The sequence below is a fragment of the Marmota marmota genome, unplaced genomic scaffold (genome assembly GCF_001458135.2).
Source record: "Marmota marmota marmota unplaced genomic scaffold, marMar, whole genome shotgun sequence".
Lineage (NCBI taxonomy): Eukaryota > Metazoa > Chordata > Mammalia > Rodentia > Sciuridae > Marmota > Marmota marmota.
This window is the reverse complement of record NW_025999842.1, coordinates 46,316,195-46,343,820: the sequence shown is the minus strand read 5'-3', so window position 1 is coordinate 46,343,820 and position 27,626 is coordinate 46,316,195. Positions and strand designations below refer to the sequence as shown.

The following is a 27,626-nucleotide window of genomic DNA, read 5'->3' as shown; positions in this document are numbered from 1 at the left end:
AAAAAGCAGAGGAGCGATTATGCACCCACAGCCTCTGGTCATGGATGTCAATGAAATTCAGTATCTAAGCAGATGCACAAATATCTTGATATACTTTTTCTGTCAGATTCTGGCAATGGCTCTGATTCAAATAGCAATTACTGCTAAAGAATTTAGCCTCAACTATTTAGGAAAGAAGCTTTATTGAATTTACAAACAAGGCCCTGCAATTTTCCATTTCCTTAGCAAGATATTAAATCAACCAAGCTAAGCATGTCATCATGACTATAATTTACATGATGTGACATGACAGCTAAGATGTACTGTGGTAATTTCTGAGAGCTTGCAGTATTATTGTAGTATCAAAAATTTATATGGTTCAGTTATTAAGGCAAATTGTTTCATTCATACTGAGATGTCTGACAGTAAACCACCGAGGGCTTCCACATTACATTAAAAAATGTCTTCCATATTCAAACAATTTGCACACCCGGTTACCATTATTTTGTTCACTGAATGGAAAGTAGAGCACAGGCAAGCACAGCTTTTTGATGTGAAAATGATCTTTAGGGGAAAATGAAGTGCTTCATTGTGGGTGGTTAAAAGAAACAGTTCAGCCAGGATAAGGGAAGTTATCTTTGGGAACCAACAACTATGAACAGGATGTCCAAATTCTTTGCTCTGATGCTATTTAATACCCCACTTGCTTGCTTTCCTTCTGTCAGTTTGATTTTCAGCCAACAGAAAGAAAAAGCATATGACCAAAGAAGATATGATGGAAAATATGGCAAATTCTATTATCAGCTATCTCTAAATAAATTTTTGCCATCACATAAAAAATAAACCTCTCAAACTCATCTAATTTTGACCCAAATCTCTTCTTGAACATCCTATAAGATGTTGAAAAAAAAAAGACAGCTTATTTTCATAATTTTTTGGCAATTTTAAGCAGTAGAAATTCAAATCTTATGTGTTATTTTATCCTTGTTGGGAATACAGGAGGTTCCTAAATAGAATAGGATAAAATGACTTCTTATTGTAAGTGGCTCTGCAAATAAAAGTTTAATTAGATTTTTATTATAGCTATTGAATTTTATGCAACATATGCTGTCTCTTTTAAAATACATGTTCATTGAAAACCTGTTTATTCATTTACACATTTTTTGTAATAGCATTTAGAAGCCTGTTAAAAATAAGAACCAGGTTGTGAGTTAAAATTTTTCAATCAGCTGAAACTACCAGTTCCCATTCACTGAGCAACATATAAGCTAGTAAGTTTTTTTTTTTTCACTTTGATACTCTCGTGCCATACAAGAGAACCAGTAACTATAAATACACTTTAAAAAATTTGTTTTAATTAGTCATACATGACAGTAGGATGCATTTATGTACTTTGATATATCATACATAAAAGGGATATATTTTCTCGTTTTTATGAGTGTATATGTTGCAAAATCATATTGGTCATGTAGTCACATATAAACATACAGTAATAATGTCTGTTTCATTTTACTGTCTTTCATATCCCCACATCCCCTCATCTCCCCTCCCATTATTTGTTGAATCTAATGAAGATTTCTTCAAAAGTTACACTATGTTCTTATGGGTGACAAATAGTTTTAAATGCATCAATTCACTAACAGATTTGTTTTTCTATTACAGTTTCTGGTTTCATAAATAAACTTAACTATCAATAACAAGTTATTAATTTTCACAGAATAAGGATGTATTCATGAAATTAAGACACCATTTAGTTTCCAATATATTATTAGGCAAAATAAAATAAATTCTACACACCAAGACACTTATCTAGAGAGAGTTAATCAACAATAGGGAAAAAAGGTTGCATTTCTAAGGCTTACTATGATAATCAGTGTGTGTTTTGATATGCATATGAGTAGACTTTAAAAAAAAAACAATTCTTTCAATTTAGCACATTTGGGGTAGTTCTCAGTTTGAATTCGAGGAAAAATACTGTTTACGTAAGCCTTATAGCAAGCATTTATTAGTTATGTCATAGATTTCTTTTTCAATTAAGATTTATACCAGGTAGAAGAAAAAGTAGCTCTCTTACATATCAATTTTGAAAATGAAGTTAAAACAGATAAAGAAAACTTCACTAAGTATCCCATCATGGAACACTCTAAAAAATACCCATTTTCAAATAAACATAACAGTGTTCAAATATCTATAATGTTTTACAAAATATCCTAGAGGTTTCATTAACTTATGCGTTCATTCAGAAAGTTTACATGTAAGTTCAACTATATTAAGAACCAGGGATGTCATGGCCCATTAAAGTCTTCTATACAAACCTTATCCTTGCAGCATGAGAGAAATGCCCAACTTGACTTGACTAACCAGTTCTGGCATTAAAGTACACTAGGAATCTGATTTCTTCTTTCTTTAAAAAATGCTAAATAATACTCACTCTCATTATTGGTCAGTTAAAGGAGAGGAACAAGAAACATGCAAACATATGGACTTACTTTGTTTCCCAAATATGGAGCTGGAGCACTCCAGTAGTAGCTGTCTGGCAGGACTCTCCGGGCCTCCACATTACTGATGCTGATCTGCTGAGGAGACACCAAGTTGTCCTGCTGGGGAGACACTTGAATTCGGCCAGAGATGTCTGTCAGATACCAGCCACTCATGTCTTGTATCTTAGAAAAAACAATCATCAATAATTATAAACAACTATCCATCACCACCTTCTCTGTCACATTCCTTATAGTGTCCATGTTTAGAAATTAGAAAACCAAACTATTAACACTTAGAAGAACATGAGACTCATGAATGTCACTAACTAACACACTCATATATAAGCTCCCATTGTTTATTTTTCCATGATGTTTCCAGGAGTTTTGATAACAATGTATAATACTCAGTTTTTATTGATGTTATACTTTAAAAAGTTCCAAGCACTGTAAAAACAGAAATTCATTCAAAGTTACATGATGGTTAAAACAGTATATAATTCATCAAATAATCCGAGTTTGAATTTCATATTTTTCATTCTATTAATAATTTCTTGTTGCTTAAGGAAATATAACATTTCAAAAGAATTACATACATATTTGTAAAGCAGAGGAAGAAAAGAACGAAAACATGCAAGTACCTGAAAGGTGGCTTTACATTCAGTATTTCTTCCCCTCCCACATTTTAAAATTTCTGTGTAGGTTTAAGGGCATACAAATCCCCCAGCCAGTTGCTATGACAACATCTCACAATACAGTATTTATTCTTTCCTACAGGGTCATAGTGCTCTGGAGACCCACATCCTAGATCCCTACCCAGAAAAGGAAGGAACCTTGCAGGAAAGGGGGTGCGTGATGATTGGCTTTTTCATCGCTCTGCTCCAGTCTGGGTCAGGCATATTGCCACACTTTGAATTTAAACCATCCTACCTGGTTAGGATAAAGCTGAACTGAGGTTTCAGGCTACTCACTACCAGGGATCTATGGGACTAATTTAACCTCCTTGGTGTTGTGATGTGTGGGGAAAAGAATGGTAATGGTGATGACGTGTGGCTAAAATATTTTTTTTAATTTCTTCATGTACCGATTATTTGATTATGCTTATCCCAAAGCTGTAGAATCTTTAGTACTTCTGTGGTCAAAAGAAAAACAAAGACAAAGTGAAAACTTATTGGCTAGCTAGACCATAGGTAATAAACTCCTTCCACCTTTTCCCCTTCCAAGGGAACTGAGTTGGATTCAGTGGACCTTGGTTCTAAAGACCCAAAGCTTGAGTGCCACTAGATGTGCCCCTTGGTTAGTAATGAAGCTTTGATATGTCAGTGGAGACATCAGGAGGGTGGGATGGGGCTCTATAAGGGAAATGAGGAAGTTAGACTGAAGGCCCATTTTATATTGATTCTTTGAAGTCAGCTTCAAAAGCAATACATTTGATAATGTCTACACAGATTCAAATTCAGGAATGGGAGGATCATTAGAAACTACTCATAATATTGCAAATTTGACTTAACAGCCATATGGGCAGAAGAATATTTATAGTTGTATTCTGTATTATTTAGCTTATTAAAGCTAAGCAGTGTTTGGAAGATAGCTTATCAAAATAGTCTTTGTAAAAGCACAACTACAATTTTGTACTACACTGCTCAAAATCCTTCTCTAACTCTCCAAACAAAACACCCCAATGTTTCAGTCCACTCAACTTCCTAAGACCTAGTGTCTCATTCACCCTCAAAGCTTTTCTCTTCTACACTGTACACTAAGTCCAGCTACACAAACTCTCTGAAATTCCCCGAAAGTCCCATTTCCCTCAACTCTTCTATAAGGGGATAAATTGATCTCTGCACAGGAAACCATTATGAAGTATTCTGGGCAGTAGAGTTGAAGCTCATGGTAATAAATTACTTTTTGAAAATATTTGTTACAAAGAAACAACAGCAGCAATAAAGAAGATCCTGGAGTGGCACAAAGAATTAAATAGCAGTCCTTACATTGCCATAGGTCCAGTAGGAACTCTGACATCTGTTTGAAACCCCTGAACAGAAACACTCATCACAGCCTTTCCTGTTATCCTCTTGCAAATTGAAGAAGCCAGATTTGCAGCGACTACAATCTCCTCCTTCAACATTCTCCTGCAAATAGAGAGGTGTGTTAGCAATAGAAATACCCCTCAAGATGAGGAATTATACCTCTGCTTGTCTCGGGAAAATATTAACTGTATATTTATTTTACTTACAAACTTATTTAAAGTATAATATTATTTTTAAAATCAGATCATAAGCTGCTCGTGAAGTTATATCCATTCAAATCCCATGGAGGGGGCAGAGATTATTGGATGCTAATCTTCATGTTTGTTAAGTTATTGAGCAAATGTTATGATAAAATGCAAGAATATGTTAGCCTGACTAAAATGGTGCCATTCAGGTTCACGGCTCTGTTCTATGGAGCAACTTCCATTTTACTGAACAACTTTGCACATGATATATGATAAAATTAAACATGTTAAACTTTTACCTGGATGCATAATAGAACACTGATGTTATACAAATTGTAAAATACTTTTAATACAACAGACTAAAATGCATGCCTTTCAGCACTAAAAAGCGCTAATTTGACAGGAAGAGGAACTGGGCCAAATAATCTGGAATGTTTTCCTGATCAGACTAACTGCAAAAGGAAGAACATTTTCCCTGGTTAATTTTTTACATTGTTGGCTTTGACACATTGGTCCAGCCAGTTAGTGATATAAGGATATTATGGGAAAAATTCATTCTTGTTGCTGACTGCTCTCCAGATTGGTTTCATTAATTCTACTCCTAGCGCACTGAAAGTTATTTCTTGATAGGTGAGCCTCAAATGAGGTCTCATGCCAGTGAAAGTTGGCTGTATAATGAAAAACTGGGAAGGGTGTAATATCTCCATTTAAGAGATGGTTAATCTTGGCTAATTCTTCTAAATAAAAGTTCCCTGCTTTCCAGAAAATAGATTTTCAATATTACTTAAAGGTGAATTTATTCTGCATTTCCCCTCTTCTTAAATTCCATTTACACCTCAATTTTGAAGCTTTCCTTTTTCCTTGGAGAACTAACTTCTCTCTCAACTGTGTTCAGATGGCCTTTTGTACACTGCCTTAAGATAACCACAAAAAAATGCAGTTTTCCTGGATGTGTACCATAATCTATTCAGAGGTAGAAACCCTATTTACTTGTGCTTATTGTGGTAGAGCAAATTGGGAACTTTAGCAGTTTAAGATTTGACAGACTGGTTCTGCCCGCTGACACACAACAACTCTGCTTATGGACATTTAATCATAAAGGCTTGCAGTGGTTACAGGTACCTATAAAAGATAACTACAGTAGTAGAAGCAGGAAGCAAAGCAATGGGGACAGAATAATTTTTATGCTTAGTTCAGTAAAATTCCCTAAGCTGTATGAGCAAAGAGTCACACGGTGTTGACTAGCTTGTATCCATATAAAGGAGTGTAGAATGAAACCTTCAATAGAATTGCACCCACTCCCTTGCTTTGATGTACCAAACACTTGCTTATGTTTAAAAATAAGAGTCCCACTGTGCTCAGGGCTCAGACTTTGAGAATTATTCCTTTGAACCATAGTGCTATTAATAAAGTGTTGCTTCCAGATCTTGGTGTCCTGACCTTTATTTTCCAACACACTTCAATCCCAGAAAATAAGAAATCCTGGTTCAACATTGAATGCAGACTTCATAATTTTTTTGTCAAGTGGTGGTGATTTCTACATACAAAAAAGTGCTCTGAACATAATAGATGATTAAGAAGATAGTTTTAAATAAGTCAAGATTGGGAAGAAGACAAGTATGTTAAAATCTGAAAATTTGTAAGGTAATATAGAAAAAAAATGGCATAAATGTAAGGAGGGATTTGGAAGAGCTTCTCCTTATATCCAGAACTTGTTTAAAATTAACTTTTTGGCTTTGCATTTCTAAGGTCCATTGACATCAACCACTTCTGCATCACTGGAAGCCTCAACAAGGGGGTGTTTCTCCTCTTGTTTCATGTGTTAAACTGTAGAATCTGATATGCACACCAAATGAAGCAATGCATTAACATTCTTGCAAGTTTTAATTTTTCAAGGTAGATTTCAGATATTTTGAGATGATTTCACAGAAAGTAATAAAACTTATTTCAGACCTAATGGGACACATAAGTCCAGACAGCGCTGAAGTTGAGGGCATCTTCAAAAGATTACACAGGCAGAAGGATGAAACATAGCTATAATTATAGTTCTGCTTCTCCTGTTGAGGACACAGGCCAGGTGTTCTGAACACTGTGTTCTTCTGTGCTTGCTCTAATCCACTTTTCATTTACTCTCATTTGAAAGCAAATCATACCACTTTTCTGAGACTCAGAGTGAGTTCAACAATTAGAAAATTTTAGACATTAGTTGCATTTTCTTTAGCTTCATTTTAGCCTAGTAACATGACCCTGAAAATATGATTAAATAATTGCATATTCAATTCAATTTGATAACCTGAAGCAACACATTAGGGAAGAAATTCGAAGTACCATAAATATGAGCGAGTCAAGGTCTCTGTCTTTAAAAGCCAGCATCTACTTAGGTAACAAGATAGACTCACAATCAACTCTAATGCAAGGTGGAATGTGGTCACTGCATCTCAGAAGTGAACTAAATTATAGGTGTACCATAAGGAAGCACTAATTTCTGCTGCAAGCTTTAGGAGGTTTTACAGCAGGAGTGAAATTTCATGTAAACTTTAAGTCTGGTTTATGAATTCAACTAGTTGGCAGGGATAGAACAAGAGACTCATGTTAGCAAAGATATTGGAAACAAGAATAGCGTAATAGGTAGAAGGTTCATTCATTATTTATTCTTTCAAAACAAATACATCGAATAACTCCAATATGCTAGGAGCTTCACTTGATTCTTGCAATCCAGGGTCTCTATCCTCAGTTTATAGTTCCTAAAGGCAATCCTAATATACATTGACCTGACATTTCCCCTTAAGAACTAGTAAGTCATTTGTGACTGCTCAGCAGGAGATAAATCAATAGCACTATACTTGAGGGACTTAAGTCAATAGCAGTGAGTAAAATGTCTAAGAGATGTGAGTCATTGAACAACAAAACCTTTCACTTTTTATGGTGCAATAATGGGTTACCTCAACAGGTTTAGGGTACGCAAACCCTGCATATAATGATGATTGTTATGTTATGGGAAGATAACCAATAAACCTTCATATGCCTGGGTCCTAGAGTCACAGCAGATACTTTATAAGGAGAATGCCTGGCTTTGGCCGGTTGGAAGCACCAGGGCCATGCCGTACCAGTGTGAACTCTGGAGGTACTGAAGACTGGGTAGTTTAAGATCGGTAATGTGGACCATTATACATTATAACTGAGCCCCTGGTAAAAGTCCAGAACATCAAGACTCAGATGAACTTCCTTAATGAGCAACAATTCCTCTGAGTAGTCACATACTTTTGCATGGAGAACTTAGCCTTCAGTGTGCTTCCATTGAGACAAGATAACTGAGAGTTTGTGCTTGCTTGGTCTCTCCTGAACTCTTCCCTATGCATTTTCTGTCTTTGGCAATTTTAATCTGCAACCTTTCATGTAGTAAACTATAATACGAATATAACAGCTTTCTGAGCCCTGTGAATCCTCTTGACAAATCATTCAAACTGGGGTTGATCTTAGGGTCCCTGACACATCATGCTAGTGATGTAGGATATCTACATCTACAAAAACATGTCTCCAAGTGATGATTTTGCCTTGTTTATTTTGAAAAATCTTTGAAGTGATGTATTTTAGGTCTTCACACTAATCCTACTCTTTCTACACCCAATTCAATTCATTCCCCTCTATGAATGATTGTCATATTTTTACAGCATTTCCAAAAACCTTATATAAGATTTCCTTGCATATTTATTTAATGCCACAATTTAAAAAATCTATACTCCCACTTTTTATTCCTGAGTCTATACCTTATATTTACTTTATAGTGAATAATAGTTTCTGCTAAATTCAATTTTATCTGAGGCCATCTCCATACTTTGAGTTCCTACATAATAAAAATGCAACTTAATTTTTCAATGAGTAGAAAACCTAATTTAGGAGTATATTTATTGTAACAGATAGTTAGGTTTCAGCCAATCACAAACAGCTAAGTTTAAGCCAATTACAGGCTGCCAACTGATCAGTGTTCAAATAAGGCAAATGCCTAGAAGTAACCCAACAAGTTGCTTCTGTACTCTTCTCTCTTCTGTCTCTTCTCTCTCTTTCTCTCTCTCTCTCTCTCTCTCTCTCTCTAATATTTATTGACCACATAAGTGTGCAGAGTTCTCTGAATCTCTTCCAATTTTGAGTACTGCCTGATTCCTGAACCATTCTTGCTCAAAGAAACTAAATTTATTTTGTCAAGATTTTTTTTATGTTTCTAATAAGATTGAGGTAGATTCATTATCCAAAATTGCTAGATTTTGATTTTTCTCAGGCTCTACTGCAAATACTGAAATATAACTAAATAATAAATATAATGTATATATGACCTGCTTATATATCATTCCTCATGGCCTACTTAAAGGGCCGTTTGAAGTTGGTAGGAAGATGAAGAACTGGAGAAAATCTTTGGATTCACTAAACATCTTCTTTCTAAACACATATCAACATAGATATCTAGAAAACTAATCTTATTAGGTTCTATTTCCTTTAACAAACTCCCTTGAAAGAGTGTATAGTTGACTGCATATCTAAATAATGTTCTACTTAGTGCTTCACAATTTTTCTTTTAAAAATAAGTCTTTTTTTAAAATGATGATTGCTAGAGAACATTACAGTGCAATAATAAATATTTATACAACAGAGAAGAGCACAATTCAAAGATAGGAGTATAGTGTTTTAAGACATTTGTGTACACCTTCATAGAGGCACCGGTTTCCTACCTCCTCTATAATGTGTTTCACAATCTGTATATAATTAGCATCTTTATGCTATCAGTGTAATCTTAGCAGCCTAGATCCCAATTCTTTCTATTGGTCTTCAGGGGTACTATTGCTTTTTCAAAACTTGTCTGATTTATCAACATTGTCATCTGTGACTCAGTCCCTGATTGCATTCCTGATTCATTCCCTGGAAGTTTCCTCTTGATATGAATGATTCAGGACTGATGTTATGATTTTTAGCTTGAGAGTGAACCATCTGCTTTAAGGGTGAGCTCTTTGGGCAACTGAATTTCTTTTGCTTCCCATATCAATTTATTAATAAACAACTCACACATTATTTTTCTTCTTTGTTTATTCTTTGTATGACTCATTCATTCATCAAATGACAGCTATTCTATGTGGTCTAATAGGTGATATCAGAGGGAAAATAAAATTGCCTTCAAGAGCAAGCAATAGAGCAAAGGAACTAAGAGAAGTGCATAGATAACATTTCACAAGATATGAACTCACTGCTCTGAGAGGGGTTCAGAGAACATCCTGAGACACCACAGTCGTCTATGCCCCTGAATGAAGAGTGAGGCAGAAAAGCCACAGGGTTGAGCAAAGAAGATGTATCCCAAGATTTTCATGATAAGGTGAGAACAGGCTACTGTAGTACTATCTATTTTGGGGGAGGAGGGGTACCAGGGATTGAACTCAGTGGCACTCCACCACTGAGCCACACCCCCAGCCCTATTTGGTATTTTATTTAGAGACAAGATCTCACTGAACTGCTTAGTGCCTCACTTTTGCTGAGGCTGGCTTTGAACTTGTGATCCTTCTGCCTTAGCCTCCCAAACCCCTGGGATTACAGGAGTGTGCCACCATGCCCAGTTTGCAGCAAAATCTTCATTTACTGGAATGTCCCTAGCAGGAGGATCTATCAAAATCCATTTACTGAAATAAATTAATAAACAAACACAAAGAGTAAAACGTTGTTTTTGTTATTTATTTGCCCTTTATATTATAAGGTTGGCAGAGGCCATGGCTCAGTCCCTGAAGTCCAGGTGGGATCCTAACTATCTGATCAGGAGAGTGAGACGTTATAACTTCTAGTCTGGATGCTATTTTAATCATTATGAGATTTATCCTTCCTTTAACTACTATTCCATCACTTCTTTGTACTGATCAACTTTAAAAAGAGTTACTAACATAATTTAATACATTTAAAAATGTACTTTACTCTTTATTTAAACAAACTAGGCTCGACTCTATTAAACAAGCATTTCCACTGGGCAGCTCCTGTCATTTTGTTTTAATATTTTATCTATTTAGAATTCACTTCTGAGTCTTTCTGATGTACAGATTCAATAACAGTTTTCACATTGAAGCCTACAAAATAGGGTAATTTCCAAATGCTCCAGATTTCTATTGTAGAGATTAATATTCCCAATATTCTACTTGTGTTATTTTTAGAGCATTATTTAATTGATTATATTAAAAATTAAATATGAACCAATAATAATAAATTATTTTTCATTGTAAATAATCCAGATAATAAATATTTTTATTCTTATATATTGTGATAATAAAATGCCATTTTAATTGAAACCAGTTTTCTCAGTTTATTCAACCAATTTTTCATTATCATGTCCCTAAGGAAATCTGTTTAGTTATTCTTTTTTTAATAATAATCCCTCATGAAATTTTAATACTATAGATACATTGTATGTACAGATGTATTTTGTGAATATGTTTGCCTTATACATAAAATGAATATATTTTCATCACCCAAGAACTAATTTTCATTCCCTTAAGAGGAAATGGGTGCTTACAGACGTATATCTCAATTGAACATATTTACCAGACTATATAATTAAATATATTATGTCCTATCCTACAAAAAATATTTATAGTGCTTTTCATTTTCTTTTCTTTCTTTTTATTTTTGGTTTTCTTTTCCCCTGGGGGGGGGAAGCAGAAGGAGTGGGGGGTGGGCACCTTACTAGCTTTTTTTAGTTTTGATTTCTTTAAGTCAAATTCTGTTGAGCTAACATCAATTTCTTTTTGCCATAGTTTCCTCAGTATAGTGTCTCTCTGGAGAAATAGAGTCACAGTAGTTTCCTGTATTCTGTATCAGGAAGCTGCCTGGTTATAAATGAGGTACAACTTCTGCAGTGCATGCTTATCTGTGGTTGTTAGTCAACTGGGAATTCTATTGACAAAGTTACCAAGAATATCTGCAGTGACATTTAAGGATTGTGTGTGTGTGTGTGTGTGTGTGTGTGTGTGTGTGATAATTGCTTCAGGAATTTTGCAGTCGTACTTGTTTTTTGGGGGGGGTATACAGTCAATTACAGGCTTTCTTCCATTATGGCCTTCATTTTAATGTATCCTAGTATTAAAAGAAGTTAACAAATGGAAGAATAATTGGCTAATTAGCAGTATTTGTTGAGTGTTTACTCTAAACACAGTGATCTGAGCTAGATGACAAGTAGTTGGTGGGTTAGGGAATGAAGAAAACAAATGAAAATTAGTTTTTACTTTTCACAAGTTGAGTTTCAATATTACTGAAAAGACTCATAGTCATATAGCATTTAACATAATAAAAATATTTTATTCAGAAACCATTGCAATAGGGGAAGTGAGAGCTAAATATAGAACTGAGCTTCATGCCTGATACAGCAAAGATAAGTGGGGATTTATAGTCAAGGAGCAGAAAGGGTTAGTGGGTGGAAAACTACTGAGAGGAAACATCACAAGTAGGTAGCATTCCTGTTAAATCACCCTAATAGGATTCTTGTTAAAGACAGGTCAAGGTACTCGGATATTAAGAGTAGGGAATTCTCTGTGCACTGATTTAGTAGGATTCTTGGTAAAAGTGAGCTAGGCATGAAAATAAGGCCTAAAGATGACATCTAATAAAAGAGCCCAGAGGGAACTAATTTTTATCGAGGATATTTTTGTCAATGTAAAAAAAAAAAGTCATTAATATCTGAACTGTAGCTGCTGTAAGAGACAAATTTCTGAATGCAGTCTTCATGTTAAAAACTTTACGTTTGCAATTTTAGATCCAGGATCAAATATATACATTGAAGGTCCTTTGAAGAAATGTCCAAGGTTCAATCTAACATGTTAAATGGTGTGACCATTCTTATACACAAATGAAAAAGAGGAGGGAAATTCAAAACCAATAAAAAAGTTAACACGCCATAAAAATCCTATTAGGGAAGGATAATTAAAACTTAATCTGTACTTGTGAAAAGGAATATAAACAACAACCAAAAAAGTAATCCAGTAGGCATTTATGGTTATACTTTATGTTTGTACAGAACTTCAATGTTATAGTTACATCTGTAGAGAGTTATAGAGGAAAGATTCAGTATCATCATTTTGTAGACTATGAAATGGAACTGACTGTCAAACTTCACAATTTTTTAAAGATTTCTACTTTCTCATATAGAGTTGTTATGTTACCTTCTTGTTTTGTAATGATGGAGAAATTATATAGGACCCCTGTCATCCCCAGAGGTAAGACAGATATAAAATAGGATTGCAAATTGTGAAAAGATCATAAAGGGGGACAGTGTAAAAGTGATTGTGGCAGCAGAATGATTTCTATTGATGTACCTGGGAGAGTTTTTCAAGTAAAGGTAAAGCTGAGCCTTGAAAAACACGTGACTAAGCAAAGGAAGGGGAGAGCTGAGATTTCCCAAGCAGTCTGAATAAAGCTTGTAAGATTGCAGAGTTACAAAAGGACTGATGACCCAAGGAATTTGAGCAAGGCTGGAAGACAATGATTGAGGCTCAAGAACATCCTAGAGGAGTAAGTCAAGGCCAGATCACACAGTCCTGTGGGCTAAGAAGGACTTAATGGAAAGTACAATAAAAAACCAAAGCAAAACAAGATGAAAATAACGTTTGATTTCTAGTATTTTACTAAGTCTTTAATAAAAACAAAAGCCAATGTTCCTACATAGATCAAGGTCAGCTTATATTATTTATCACATTCTGCAATCCAACTGACTTTGAATAAATAATATAGCACCAAACTAAAACAGAGCCAATTTCTAGCAGGTGGTACTTAAAATAAACAAACACCAGAGTCAGAGAGCATTTCTATTCAGTAGATTCGACTGTCTAAGGTGGACTTGTAATTCATAAAGACAGAAATTTCAATCATGTATAATAATGTATAAAAACTTGCAAATAATTTTGTCTCACAATATTTTTGTTTTTATAGTTGGAATATAATGAGGATAATGTTCCTTAATATTATTGTCTAAATAAGAGTACAAGAGAACCCCATATGTGTAAAAGCAACAGTGTGGTTGATATTAGTTGTATTAAGAATTTCATTCAGCTCTTAAATCTAGAATTCTTTTTACCTTTAATTTTAGAAATTTTAAATTAGCAATTATTTTAAAGCATCATAAAATTACTTGTAATATGATATCCATTACCCACCATCTAAAGGTAAACAATCTTTACATTTTTTACATGTTTGCTTCAGATATAGTTTTAAATATAAAGTTGAATCTTACCTAAGTTCTGCTCTGTTTTCTTTCTCTAGAGTGTCCACAAGAATATAGAATTATTTTGTTTTATAACTTTACATAAATGATAACTTTATGGCATTTGTTTTCTTTATCTAAGGTTTCTGAAATTTATCAATGTTTTTACATATAGACTTATTTCATTTACTTTAACTGTTTCTTTTATCAGATTAAATGAACATTCAGTTGTTCATTCTTATCTGTAGGGGACTGATTACAAGATTCCACATGGATTCCAAAAATCTAGTGATGTTCAAACTCCTTACATAAACTCATGAAGTATTTGCATATAACCTATACACAACCTTCCATATATTATAAACCTGTGAATTACTTATAAATCCTAATACAATGTAATGCAATATAAATAGGTGTTATATTGTTTAGGGATAATTGTAAGAAAAAGTCTGTGCGTACTCAGTATAATTTTTAAACAATATTTTCAATATACAATTGTTTAAGTCTTAGGATGTAGAAACCTATGGATACAAAGGGTTATATTACAACTTACTTTTGCTATATTACAACTTACTTTTTGACTATATTACAACTTACTTTTGCTATTTTTGGATATTCAGATTTTTTTTCTTTTTGTTATAGCAAATAGGTTTATGTTGAACATCATTTATATACTTATTTAAACATATAGTTAAGAATTTCATTAAGGGTAAATGTTTAAATGTGGAGTCCTGGATGACAGGGTTTTGTCATCTCAAAGATACTAGATAATGCCATATTGTTTTCTTAAGTTATGCTAGTAATACACCTTAATATTAGCAATGGTAAACATTTCTATTTCCCCAGATTTTCACTGGTGTTTGGTATTATCAACTATCTCCACATTTAATATTCTAGGTTATATTCTTCAATAATCTTCAAAATTACCTCTATTTTTAAAGCATTTCTAGGTATCCACAAAGCTTTATGTTGCTATTATAACTATTTTTGTTATTATTGTGTGGAAAATGCTGCAGTTTTTTATAGGTTTATTCGTGTATCCGGCAATGTAGTAAAACACGTCTGTGTCTAATACTCTTCTTACTAAAGCACATATATTATTTAGTATTTCTTTCTATGAAGGCAGATTAGTGGTGAATATTCACAAATTACTATATTCACCTCTAATTTTAGTATTTTTCTCTTTTTCTTGCTGGTAATTAGGTTTCTCTATGGGCCTTGCTGGTGGGTTGTTTTGTTTAATTTCTTTAAATTAAGGATGTATGGTTTCTTTGTTGATTACTCTTTTATCCTTTGCTACTCCTTGAATATTGCTTCTTGAATATTATTTCTTGAATATTGTTTCTACTCAATATCATCTGCTCTTTTCTCTGAAAATCCCTGCTAAAGTTAATATTGTTTCTACCCAATATCATCTGCTCTTTTATCTGAAAATCCCTGCTAAAATTAGGTTGAACTTCATCTTTTCTTTTATTCAATCATTTCTTTACCTTCCTGTGCCACTTTGTAGGCAACTTCCTCTAGACTGTATTTCCTACTCTCTATCCAGTAGTACCTAATCTCTTGTTTAAATCACTGCTATAGTTTGGATATAGTGTATCACCCAATAGCTCCTAGGTTAATGCAGGAATGTTCAGAAGTAAAATGATTGGATTGTGAGAGCTGTAATATAATCAGTTTAACCTAATTTGAATGGTCTGACTGGGTGGTACTTCGTAGACAGGTGGGCTGTGTCTGGAAGGGGGTAGATCACTGGGGCCTTCCCTGGAAGGGTTCACCTCCACTGTGGCCTGTTCCCCACTCTGCTCTCTCTCTCTGCTTCCTGGCTGCCAAGAACATCCCAGCATCCCTCCATCACACCCATCTGCCATGATTTCTGCCTCACCTTGGGCCCAGAGCATGGAGTTCACCCACCATCACCTGACCCTCTGATACCAAAATAAATTTTGAGCCAAAATAAATGTTTTCTTCTCTAAGTTTTTCTTATGGCTATTTTAGTCTGAAAGGCTGACTAAAACATCTATTGACTGATTTTTTATTTCTAATGACTATATATATTTTAAATTTTCTTTTCTAAACCAGGTTATTCTTGTATTTTAACATAGGACCCTACTTTATATAATTTTTTAGTTCTTATTTTTTATTCTTTAATCTTCAGATCATATTTTAATGATGGTACATTTTAACATAGTTTTAGTTTTATGATTTATGAGACAAAAGGTATTACATGTTTTATTATTATATGATTTGTTTCACACTATGCTTTCTAGTTTTTAGTGTATAAATATTCTCATATTCATGGCTACCAATTTCCTTTTGTAGTTATTTTTCTCTTGTGCACTGTGCTGCTCTATGGTGAACTCATTTTTAGTTGTAGTTCTGTTTCTTTTTCCTATGGGAAAACCACGTGCTTGATTTATTGGAGAATTCAGTCATATAAGGGAGAATAAGATTGACTCCATTCCCCTGTGGCAGTCCGGTTTGGAGATAGGCACTAATTTTTCACTACCCACAATCCCAAAGAAAAACTTCCTGTCTAGGTTTGCAGGAAGAGTTTTCTAGACCCCTTTTCAGTTTCAGAGAGCATTGGCAGTATTCTTGCTTAAGTTTAATCAGCTGCATTTTCCCTCAATCTTACTGTCCAGTCCTTTGTATTAAATACCCAAACTTTAGTTACCATCTTATAACCAAGACTAGCCTCACACCTACTACTTCACTCAGTGTTGAGTTTTGCTTGAATTTATGCTCAACTTTGATTTCCTTCCTTGGTCTGATACCTAGAAAATTCCCTTTCTTTAATGAATCAAAGTGTTTTAAAATTCATTTGCTATGTTATGGAGCTTATCTAGGTGTTTAAAATAGCAGAAATGTGAAAGGTGTCATCTACATAAACTCAGTGTGGCATTTAAAGTATCAGTCATTTAAAATTAACACTAGAAAAAAAAATTAGTCCCAAGACTTCATAAAGAAGCATTTCAATAAAACATCTTCATACTTGAGATATTTCTTTCTAATGAAATTACAAAAAAAAAATTCTCATTATCTTATAGTATAAGGAAATAGGTATGCATGTGCTTAATAGTTAATGTTCATGTTGGAGATGATACTTATAGAGATTATTTTACATGTAATTTTTATTCTATTTATAAGTAAATACTTATTTAATATTACTAAATTTGATATCAATAGTATATGCACATGAATACACACACATATTCTTCCTATTCAGTCAAAAGTCTATAATTTATATGAATTTATGTCTCAAATATTTTGCTTCTTAAATAGCTTTTTGGTCCATGCTGCTTTAATGATCAGTTGACACACTGTGACAAACCATGTTTTCATGAAACAGAAGGAAATATCACTTTTCTCTCTACATTAGTACGTATTCCTTTCAGTACTGAAATTGTATGTGTGGTTTGCTGAAATATTTAGCTTTTATTATTCTTGTAAAGAAGAAGCAATAGGGTCTCAATTACAGTATGTTGTGATAGAATTCATTATAATATATTGTGATATAATTATTATGATATATATTTGTGATCTAAACTGCTAGAACAAATAGTCTGTGATCTTTATGTAGATATTTTGTGAAACTTGTTTTCTACAAGTTTTTATTTCCCCCAAATTGTTTTTAAGAACAGAGAGTCTACTATTTAAAATATCATCTGGCTGAAAGACATTTCTTTTAATGATGCTATTTACTTAATTTTTCAATCTCTTTTATGATTTCTTAATTGCTATTTATTGTGCATTTTAATTGTCTGCACAGAGCTTCAAGTGTCTTCGTGGGAGGCATTTTTCTTATTAGGATGGTAATCACTTCTCAGTACAACATTAATTCAGGCAAAGAGCTGGCACATGGAGCCCAAGGAGCTTCCCTTGGGAGCTCTGCTAACACTACAGCTCCCTTATTCTAGCCTTTCTGAGTGATTTCCCAAGAAAAATTAACAAAATGAGGTCTGCCTCCCTCACTTTTGTGATTCTTTCCTTGAGCACACCATCAGACCATCAGTCTATAAATGCTTCCTGTATTCTATAGATTCAGGAAATTTCTCTTCGATTTTAAGCCTAGCCTTACCTGTCATTTATTTGCACAAGTGGTAAAGGTTAGAGATTTCTATGGAGTTTGGGGAAAAGAAAATAAAGCACACACAAAATTCGTTTCAGTACATATCAGCGAAGAAGCACTAAAAGCCTGTAAGATTGCAACCCCCCCCACCACCAAAAAAAAAAAAGGCAATTGCAGATCGGAGCAAGGGGAAAGTGTCCTTAAGACAAAGTAATCACTCACAGACTGCTATCCCAACCTTGGTACTATGAGAGCAATTTTTAAATTTTAGATAACATTGGAGTAAAAATGTATTGAATCTAGAAAATTTACTATCTTCCAGTACATGACAACTTTTTACATGGACTCGTAGAGTGGTCGGCGTCTCTCAAAGGGCACACNAAAAAAAAAAATATATATATATATATATATATATATATATATATATATATATAGCATTAAATGAATATTTGCTACTAATATTAATATTAAAACTAAGATTTTCAACAACTCATTGTCTACTTCTTATAATGTTGTCATGGCTTAATGTTGGTATTCACACATACAAGGATATACATCTATCAGCCATAACCACGTAATATTTAAAACTTTCTAGAAAAGACTAATAAACTAGTAAGGCTAGTAAGCCTCCATCTATGATTGAAAAAAATGAAAAAAAGTAGTAATTTTTATTTTTGTATCATTATGGCATACTGATTTTTTTCAAAGAATTGTTTACTCTCTTACCTACTGTAGCTATACACTGATCAGAACATTATGGAGCTGATTATTATAGATGTAAATGTAAATGTCTTATTTTAGATTTGAGCACTCCACACTGTTCCTTCTATGTGTATAAGCTGCAGGTGTAATGCATCCTTCTGAGTGTACATGATGAGCTATTAGCTGAGCATGTACAACAAATAAAATTTCATTTCTAAAAGTAGTCTTAGGAGAAAATATTGAGTCTTTAATCAATTCCACTAGGTCTTCTTATACTTTTGGTAATTAAACTGAACAGTTGAATATGGTGAGAATATTAAGACCTATCTGGGTTCAAAATTCAGAGGATTATTTAAAAATCCAGAATGAAACCCTTGACAGAATTTTTAAAGTATTACATGCGAAGAAACAGATTTGAATATATTGTGGTTTTAAAGAATTGCTGTATCTAGTGCTGTGTATTTTTCAATTAACAGAGAAGAAGGGCAATGGGGGAAGCCTTTTGGTTATAATATGACACAGACTGTTAAGGTGACTTATCTTCTGTATATTTGTAGTTTTTAGATAAATGACAGATGACTTATAAATATCTTGCTGCAGTGAACCCGATAAGCATTTAAGGACACTTATAAAAGTACTACATATAGAATAGATGGTGGATATTATCAGGAGAAGTTGTTACAATTGCTTAATGCCAGCAGACATAACAGAGGAGCCAAAGAAAATCACCTCTGTCTTGACCGTGGAACATTACTAGAATAATCTATGTACCTTGCAGTTGCAGGGACCAAAACAAGGATCCTCATTTGTGCTCCCTGAGCCACTGCAGTTACAGGGTTTGCAGTCTGGGTAACCCATGTAGCCCCTGGCACACCGATCACAGCTTACTCCTCCAAAGCCAGTTTTGCAGTGACAGGATCCAGGTGCCAGACCTAAGGGAAGAGGCACCACATATTTTAAAAACAAATACATAATTTGGATTCTCAAAGCTTTCTTACAGTAATCTTTAGGAGCTGATTTTGACACAAACATTAGATTCTTGATGTCCATCAATAGTTATAGCTATTGGGTACCAAATTCAAAAGGAAGTTTGCTACATTTATCATAATCTGCAACTTCTAAATACCTTTCAAGAGATTAAGGATGAAAAAAGATAGATGAACTTTCAAACTACTACATAAACCATCCACCAAGGCTATAGTAAAATTATAACAATAGTCAGAATATAGCAATTTCCACACAATCTTAGGTAATGAGACTATACTGGGAAGAATAAGTATTAACTTGTGCATCCTAATAGATCAAGAAACCTACCCCATCACACTAACACAAGATGGGCAAAGGCCTTGAGAATGAAGATATGGTACTTAAGACAACAATTCAGGAGTGATGGTCTAAAGACAATGTCATGGTCGTGTTACTGAAGAAAAGACTGAAAGTATTCATGGAAATAGATATTTTGGACATACAAATAAATAGAAGAGGGATATACATGCAGCTTAAAATTCCATTTTTATTTTTTATACAGAGAAAAATAAAGTATAAATTTTATCTCCATGAATGCCCTTAGAATCTTCTTCAGTAATACCATCAGTGATATTGCCTGCCCTTCATGTCTTTGATTAGAAAAATATAAAAAATGCCAAACAAATATATACAGGTAATAGACCTTCAAAATTCAGAAAAGTTAAAAGCAAATTAAGAAAATATAGTCCATGCAAAAAAAAAAAAGAGGCGAGGAAGAAAACAACAATAACAATAATAAAAAATCCTAGGTCCTATATAAGTTAAGAAGTCATATCAGAGAATCTCATACAAATTCAAAGCTTCTGAAAGGGCAACCCCACACAAGCATGAACATACATATATCACAACACCAACACACACATACGACACATACCTATAAAATATTTTAGAAAATGAAACTTCAATGATTAGCAAACTGCAGAATCAGACTCAGGTAACAATGGCACTACTAATATATACAGAATATAAAGTAATCATATTTAATATGTTTCAAGATATAGTATTAATATCAGTGAAAGAAAAGAAATTATTCAGAAACAAAATATGGATGGAAACTTTCCTTATAAAATACCAAAATCATTTGCGGATAGATTAATCAATTAGGTATTATAAAAGGAAATCATAAATGAAGGAAATAAATACATTCATCTAATTTGGGGATACAATAGCGCTAAGATTATAAAGGGTAGGAAGAAACTCAGTTTAGAAAAACATTTAAAATATAATAATCTCACATAGTGTCATTATTATAGCTAAAGACGATTATCTGAACTCTGAGAGATGATTATATAAAGATTATTTAAGTACTGTATGTTAGAAATTCTTATGAACACCAGTGAGACACAGAAATTGTTTATAACAAATAGGACATATTATTATAATATAATAATCTCACATAGTGCCAGGATTATAGCTAAAGACAATTATCTGAATTCTGAGAGCTGATTATATAAAAATTATTTAAGTACTATATGTTAGAAATTCTTATAAACACCAGTGAGACACAGAAATTGTTTATAACAAATAGGACCTATTATTATTTTTAATATTTAAAGGGCTTTTAAAAATCTTAAGACTACCTTACACTGACAGAAAACAAAGAAAACAGATAATTCACAAAAGAAACATTTATATTTTATTAGTAATCAAATTAATGCCAAAGAGGCAGTGGAATATATTTTCTTTCACTGCTTAGTGACACAATTTGATAAAGTAGTTCAAACCATTAGACTACATCTTGGATTCTTTCCTAAAGAGATCATGAAATCAGACCAAGTCTGAAGGTAAAGTGTATTACAAGTGTGTGACCAATTTTACAACTCAGGTCTGTATTGAATAATATGCATCTGATATTAATGCCAATGATGATAATAATGCCAATCTTGATTATGCTTACATTTTTAAATTATAATAATTAATTACTAATCTAAAGCCACAAATATAACTTGGTAAAATCTTTGAAAAGATAAGTATGTAATTGGCACACCTGGCAAGGCACAATGTAAGGATGATACTTTTCTGATCTGTCATTGTAGGACCTCATGATAGAGTCAAAATTCAAAAGGTTATAAAATATTTAAGCTTTCTATTTATCATAATGAAGATATTTAGGAGAAATATATATTAAAAAGGTATGGATAGTGGATAAAAGGTAGGTGGTATGAATAACACATTTCATTGCATTTCAATATGGAATCAATATGCAATATGTTATATTGACAAAATGCTTGAATGGGAATATTGTTTAGATACTGGAAGTAATTTACAGGAACTGAAAAGGAGAAAAAACTCAATATGGTTAAATTTGGAAAGAAGACCGGAGGTAAGGAGATCAACAAGGACACTATTGCCTGCTATTTTATTCCCTTCCTTTTAAATCATGCACCACATATTCTTTCAATTGAAAAATAGTTATATACAATGGTGTTCATTAAATAATTGGTTATAATACACAAAAATTGGAAATAATAATGTCTACATTAAATTCAGTAGGTAATTGTGGTATAACCATATTCTAATGTATTATTTAGGTGCTGAAAACAGATTTTAGAGAAGGTTTTGGTGATTATAAGAAAACTCATATGTAAAGTAAAAAGAAGCATTATAAAAAATCTCTATACATTATGACAAAACCATGAAAAATGTTAATAGTAGTATCTCTGCTGAATTTCCACTGCATTGTAGTTATTTTCTTACATTTTTACATAACTTTTTCAACAATGATATACTTATTAAAAGCATGCAGGAGATAAATGATATTGCTGAAAATAACACTGTGATTTTGTTGTTAGTGAAACAAAAAAGAAAAGAAAAAGGAAAGGGGTCTTAAAATGAAAAGTGACCTCAGTAATCATTACTAGAATATTAAAACACATTAGCTTTTAATCTTTGAAGATTTAAGACTGCATTTAATGCTCAAATTGCTAAGCAAGTCTGCAGTCTTATAAAGAAAGTAGGTAGGCTGAACTATACCAGAGAAACACTGCCAGTCTTTCTACTCTAAAGTCATTAGAGGGGAAAAAAAACCTACATTGTAGCCATGATTTATTTTAGTCTTTCCAAAGAAGACAAGAATTCACTCTTTGAGATATAAAGAAATAGCTACAGATACATTTTACGAATTTCCTACTTAAACTTGGCAAATGACTACCCTAGAAGTAGCTCCCAAGCATTTTATACTAAGGAGTTAGGTTGGCATTTGATTCCTTGAGGTTTGGAGTTCATTGTGGATTTTATTTCCCAAAGTATTTGGCTTAAGTGAATATCAGCCTCTTTCCCTTTGACTCATGACTACTATCTTTTATAGCTCTTTATGTACACTTCTTGCTTTCCGTATTATTGCTTCCATTTCACTATATGCTCTTCCCTGTTTTCTTTCCATTGTAGCATACACACCCTTCAGTGAATGCTGTCATTTTACACTAGCAGCCACAGAGGCTACAAAACTATCTAATAAATAATGAGACACACAAAATAATGTAGAGACATCACCCACTTGTGATTGAGTCACAGTCTCTCCCTGTTTCTCTACACATGCACACATACACACACACATTCACACAGTCACATTCACAAAGAGTCATGCACTGCATGTCATTTTGGTCAAGGAAAGACCACATATACTATTGATGTCGTGGTTTCATAGCATTATATTGCCTGATAAAGTTTTAGTTTGTACAAGTACATTCTAGGACATTTATACAACAACAAAATCACCTAATGACAAGTTTCTCAGAATTTATGCCATTGTTAAGAGACACATAACTCTGCAAGTGTGTCTATATCCGTGTGTGTGTATGAGTATCTGTCCATATATAATAAATATATAAACAAATGACTAAACTCTTCTTGCTTTTAAGAGATTATAATTTCACATAAAACTAATTTTCGACACAACAAAATCTGTTCCCTGCAGGGAAAACTGATACATTGATAAATTGAAGGATGTACATCATGTGAGTGGAATTCACTGTGAGTTGTTCTGAAAATGCTGGAGGCTGGCCTTCCCTGTGACTTCCTAAGGGCAGTGGCTCTCTGCGGCTCTCACCTCGGCGAGCGTATTTCTCATCCTTGACACAGACTTCAGTCAGGGAACCCATGGGATCACAATGACAAGGCTGGCATGGTCTTGGATAATTTGGTGATACCTAATAAAAATATTAAAATATTTTTCATCACATGTAATAAAAACAGCAATATTTTTCATTTCAGCCACTTTTAAGGACAAACTGGTTTTAATAATACAGAATAAACTATTTTGAGAAAAATTACAAGAAATGAACTTTAGTACACATGCTATTTCTAAAATCAAGTTCTTCTAACTCTATCCATAGAGAAGATGATACAATAAACTTGTTTGTTACCTATATTCAGCAGTTAAATATCATCTCTTTTAATCCACTGTTGAATTTTGTAGAGGAAATCCCTGATAAAGAGACTTTAAAAACTATGCATTTAAGGATGCACCTCTTTTATCACCACAGTATTGTCAACATAACAGAGAAAAATAACAATGATATTTATTGGGTATATTCTAATATATATTTTATAATGAGGCCTTCCTGACTGTTAGGCTGCGTAACCTGAGAGGAAACAATGTGACCTGGGTCATTAAGAAAACTTCAGATTATATCCCAGTGTGACCACTTACTGGCTGTGAAGCTGTGTGTGATTTATTTACTTTCTTGTAATATAAGGGTAATAAAAACAACTACAGTGATGTTACATAAATCAAAATTAAAAGGAATAATATATAAAAATCTCATAAGAATCTGGCATGTATTAAATGATTAATGTAACTACTAACTTTTCCTGTTAGAATATCTTAATGAAATAAACCTAGACTACATTCATATACTATATATGAAACATTTGTTTTCCAGATGGAATAGGAAAAGAATAAAAATACCTAAATCAGTTGTCCAGAAAATACTGAAATGCTACTAAATATATATGTAAACATTTTCCACCAATAAAATATACCTTTCATATATATTTGTAATTAAACTTAATTCATTTGCTAATATAAATCAGAATGTTAAAATCACAGTTGCTTACTCATGTGATTGAATATGAATCAGTTAAGATCACAGAGCAGTTCCAAAATCATCATTTGCTTTAGACTCATTCATTCTTTTCCCATTTTGAAGTAAGAACTGCATAGCTAATATAAGAGTCATGGTCTCTACCTGAAATGAGCTTGCAGGGGTTACAGATGTGAAAGACTGGGGTTGAAGAAAATATACACAGTGATAAAAACGACAAACAAACAGAACCTTATTGAGAAAAAGAAGAAGGATACCACTATAACACAATAAAGTCAAATAATATTTTCCAAAAAAAAAGGGACATTTAAAGTGGAGTTGGATATATGAATACATGAGTAAATAATTTGAAAGAGGTCTTTCTATCCAGAAGAACTATCAGGGCACTAAAACAAAACAAAACAATGCACACCCTCAGTAGCATATTACCAAAAAATTCTATTGAATAAAATTTAGACTCATAAATATGATTTATGATCTTAATGATGAGCTTTAGTAAACTAAGCCCTTTTAATTCATTATCATGTCTTGTGATAATTGGAAGAATATAAGTGAATCAGATTGTTCAGGAAAACTTCTAATTTATGAGATTCTATAAACATATCTACTTTACCTTGATTTTTAATTTTATTAAAGTAATAATTTTGATTCATAAATGGCTTTTTAATTAAATATTGTTTTATATGTATTTCATATACAAAATATATCAATTTATAAATAAAATGTGCATTGTTTAGTCAATAAATCTAAAATCAAATTTAAGACAATTTTAAGATGATCATAGAAATAAATTACTTTACTTATAAGTTTCAATACATAAAATTTTATTTCTGCCCAAATATTAAGTGCTTGCAAAATATGTGTTTTTTAAAAATTTAGTTTAGCATAAGTATTTTTATAAGTATCAAAGTACCAAACCCTAGGGGCAGATTCATTACTTGACTTTTAATAAAAACTTGATCAACCTTGTAGTTCCAATTATGGCAGTGTCTTACATGGGGCAACACACAATCAGAGGACAAGCTTGAATCTTGAGGATGTGTAAGAACAATTGAAAACAGGCAAAAACTGGAAGAATTTGATGTTTTAAGGGGAAAAAATTGTACAGAAGAAGATCCATATTAACAGAGGGACAGAACCAAAATCTATATATCATTATCCCACAAATGCTTAACTAATCCATTATTAAAGATGCTTCAAGAAAATGCCAAGGAATTCAGTAAAAAGCAATGACCAGAAAGCTGAATCACCTGAGCAATTTTCAGGTGCAGCATATCATAAAATAATCAGAAGTTGGAGTTTAAATCAACATGGTTAGATGAACACCTTGAGATTCCATCAAACTGACCAAGCAAAGGGTAAAAACAAGCCTCACAATTTCCAGGTGTTATATGGTGCACTGACTACCAACTAGGATACAACTGAAAATCTTCAGAGGAAGGTAACAAAATCTAGGCTCTTTACATTGTGTTATCCAAAATGTCCTATGAAAATAAAATTATTAGTTCTAAAAGAAACAAAAAATGTGATCATTGCTTAAGAAAAAGAAGTCAATAAAAGTAGATCTTGAGGTGACTCAGGCATTTAAATTGACATACAAAGAAGTCAATACAGGTACTGCAAGTATATCCAACATAAAATAAATGATATTTACAATGAGTGAATGCATGGAGTATTTTAGTAGAGAAACAGAAACTGTAAGAAACTTGAGAACTCCAGATAGCTGAAAATTAAACATCTCAGTTTTAAAATTCACTGGATATACTTAATGCCAGTTAGAAATGGCAGAAAGAAAAGTGGCAATTTAATGGCTTAACATCAGATATATTAAACTATCAAATCTAGAGAACAGGAAAAGATACATTTTTTAAGAAATTAGCATCAGTGACCTATAGGATATAACCAAGTAAGCTAAATATATATAGATGGAGTCCTAGAAGTAAAGGAGAAAGAATGAGTCTTTATTTTTTAAAGAACTAATGGCCTAAAATGTACTAAATAGGAAATAAAAATCTCAAGAAAAACAAATAGACAAAGGATGATTGCATTCTCATTAAAAAAAAATTCAGAAAAGGTACTACATTAAAGTTCTGAAAAAAAACCCATTTCTGTAACTATGATGGAAGTAAAGACATTTTCAGATATCTTTAAGTAAAATATCTTAAAAGATAATTTATAACTAGTAATTCTGTAGAAGAAGTTACTCAGGCAAAGGACAAATTGACAGGGTAGAATTGAAGGTTATTATAAATGGCACATGTATATATATATGTTCATGTGTGTGTGTATGTGTGGATGTATATGTGTGTGTATGTGTATACACACATATAAATATGTGTATATGTATAACACACATTTTAACTGTAGACTGTGATGTGTGTCAGTGTATGTATGTATGTATGTATGTGTGTATGTGTGTGTATATATTTGTAAAATTCTTTTTTCTTCATTTCTTTTTTTAAAACACGAATCGAAACAAAAATTACAATATTGTACTGTGGGGCTTACAAGCAATAAAGGAAAATAAAAGCCCCAAAGAGAGGCATAGATTGAACTATGCTATTGCAGTTTTCCTAACTGTATGTGAAATATCATATTAGTTACTCTGATAGTGCTAATTTAAGAATATATGTATTACAATCACTATAGCATGAACTTATAAAAAGATAATACACAAGGTTATAGCTAAAAAGATGACAGAAGAAGTAAAGTGGAATAGTGAAAAATAGTTGTGTATAACACAAAAGACAACAGGAAAAAATGTAGGCTAAGAAGTTTCTGAGACAAAAACCACATAGCAAAACCTATCCATAATAGTAACTATGTTGTATACATGGAATAAACAACTTAAAAAGTGCAATTGCCAAGATAAAAACACCCACCTATATAATTATTT

The 27,626-nt window shown here is 32.8% G+C and overlaps 1 protein-coding gene across 8 annotated transcripts in view; it reads right to left on the bottom strand.

Annotated features, from left to right (window-relative positions):
* Positions 1–27,626, bottom strand: part of Lama2 (laminin subunit alpha 2) — a 559,330-nt gene that overhangs the window by 304,656 nt on the left and 227,048 nt on the right. For all 8 annotated transcript variants that reach the window (XM_048798152.1, XM_048798156.1, XM_048798128.1 and 5 more), the window contains exons 9-12: positions 23,734–23,833; positions 19,431–19,591; positions 4,445–4,585; positions 2,469–2,642 (exon numbers count right to left, since the gene is read on the bottom strand). In XM_048798152.1, the coding sequence (XP_048654109.1) occupies positions 2,469–2,642; positions 4,445–4,585; positions 19,431–19,591; positions 23,734–23,833 (576 nt within the window). The remainder of the gene's footprint in view (positions 1–2,468; positions 2,643–4,444; positions 4,586–19,430; positions 19,592–23,733; positions 23,834–27,626) is intronic.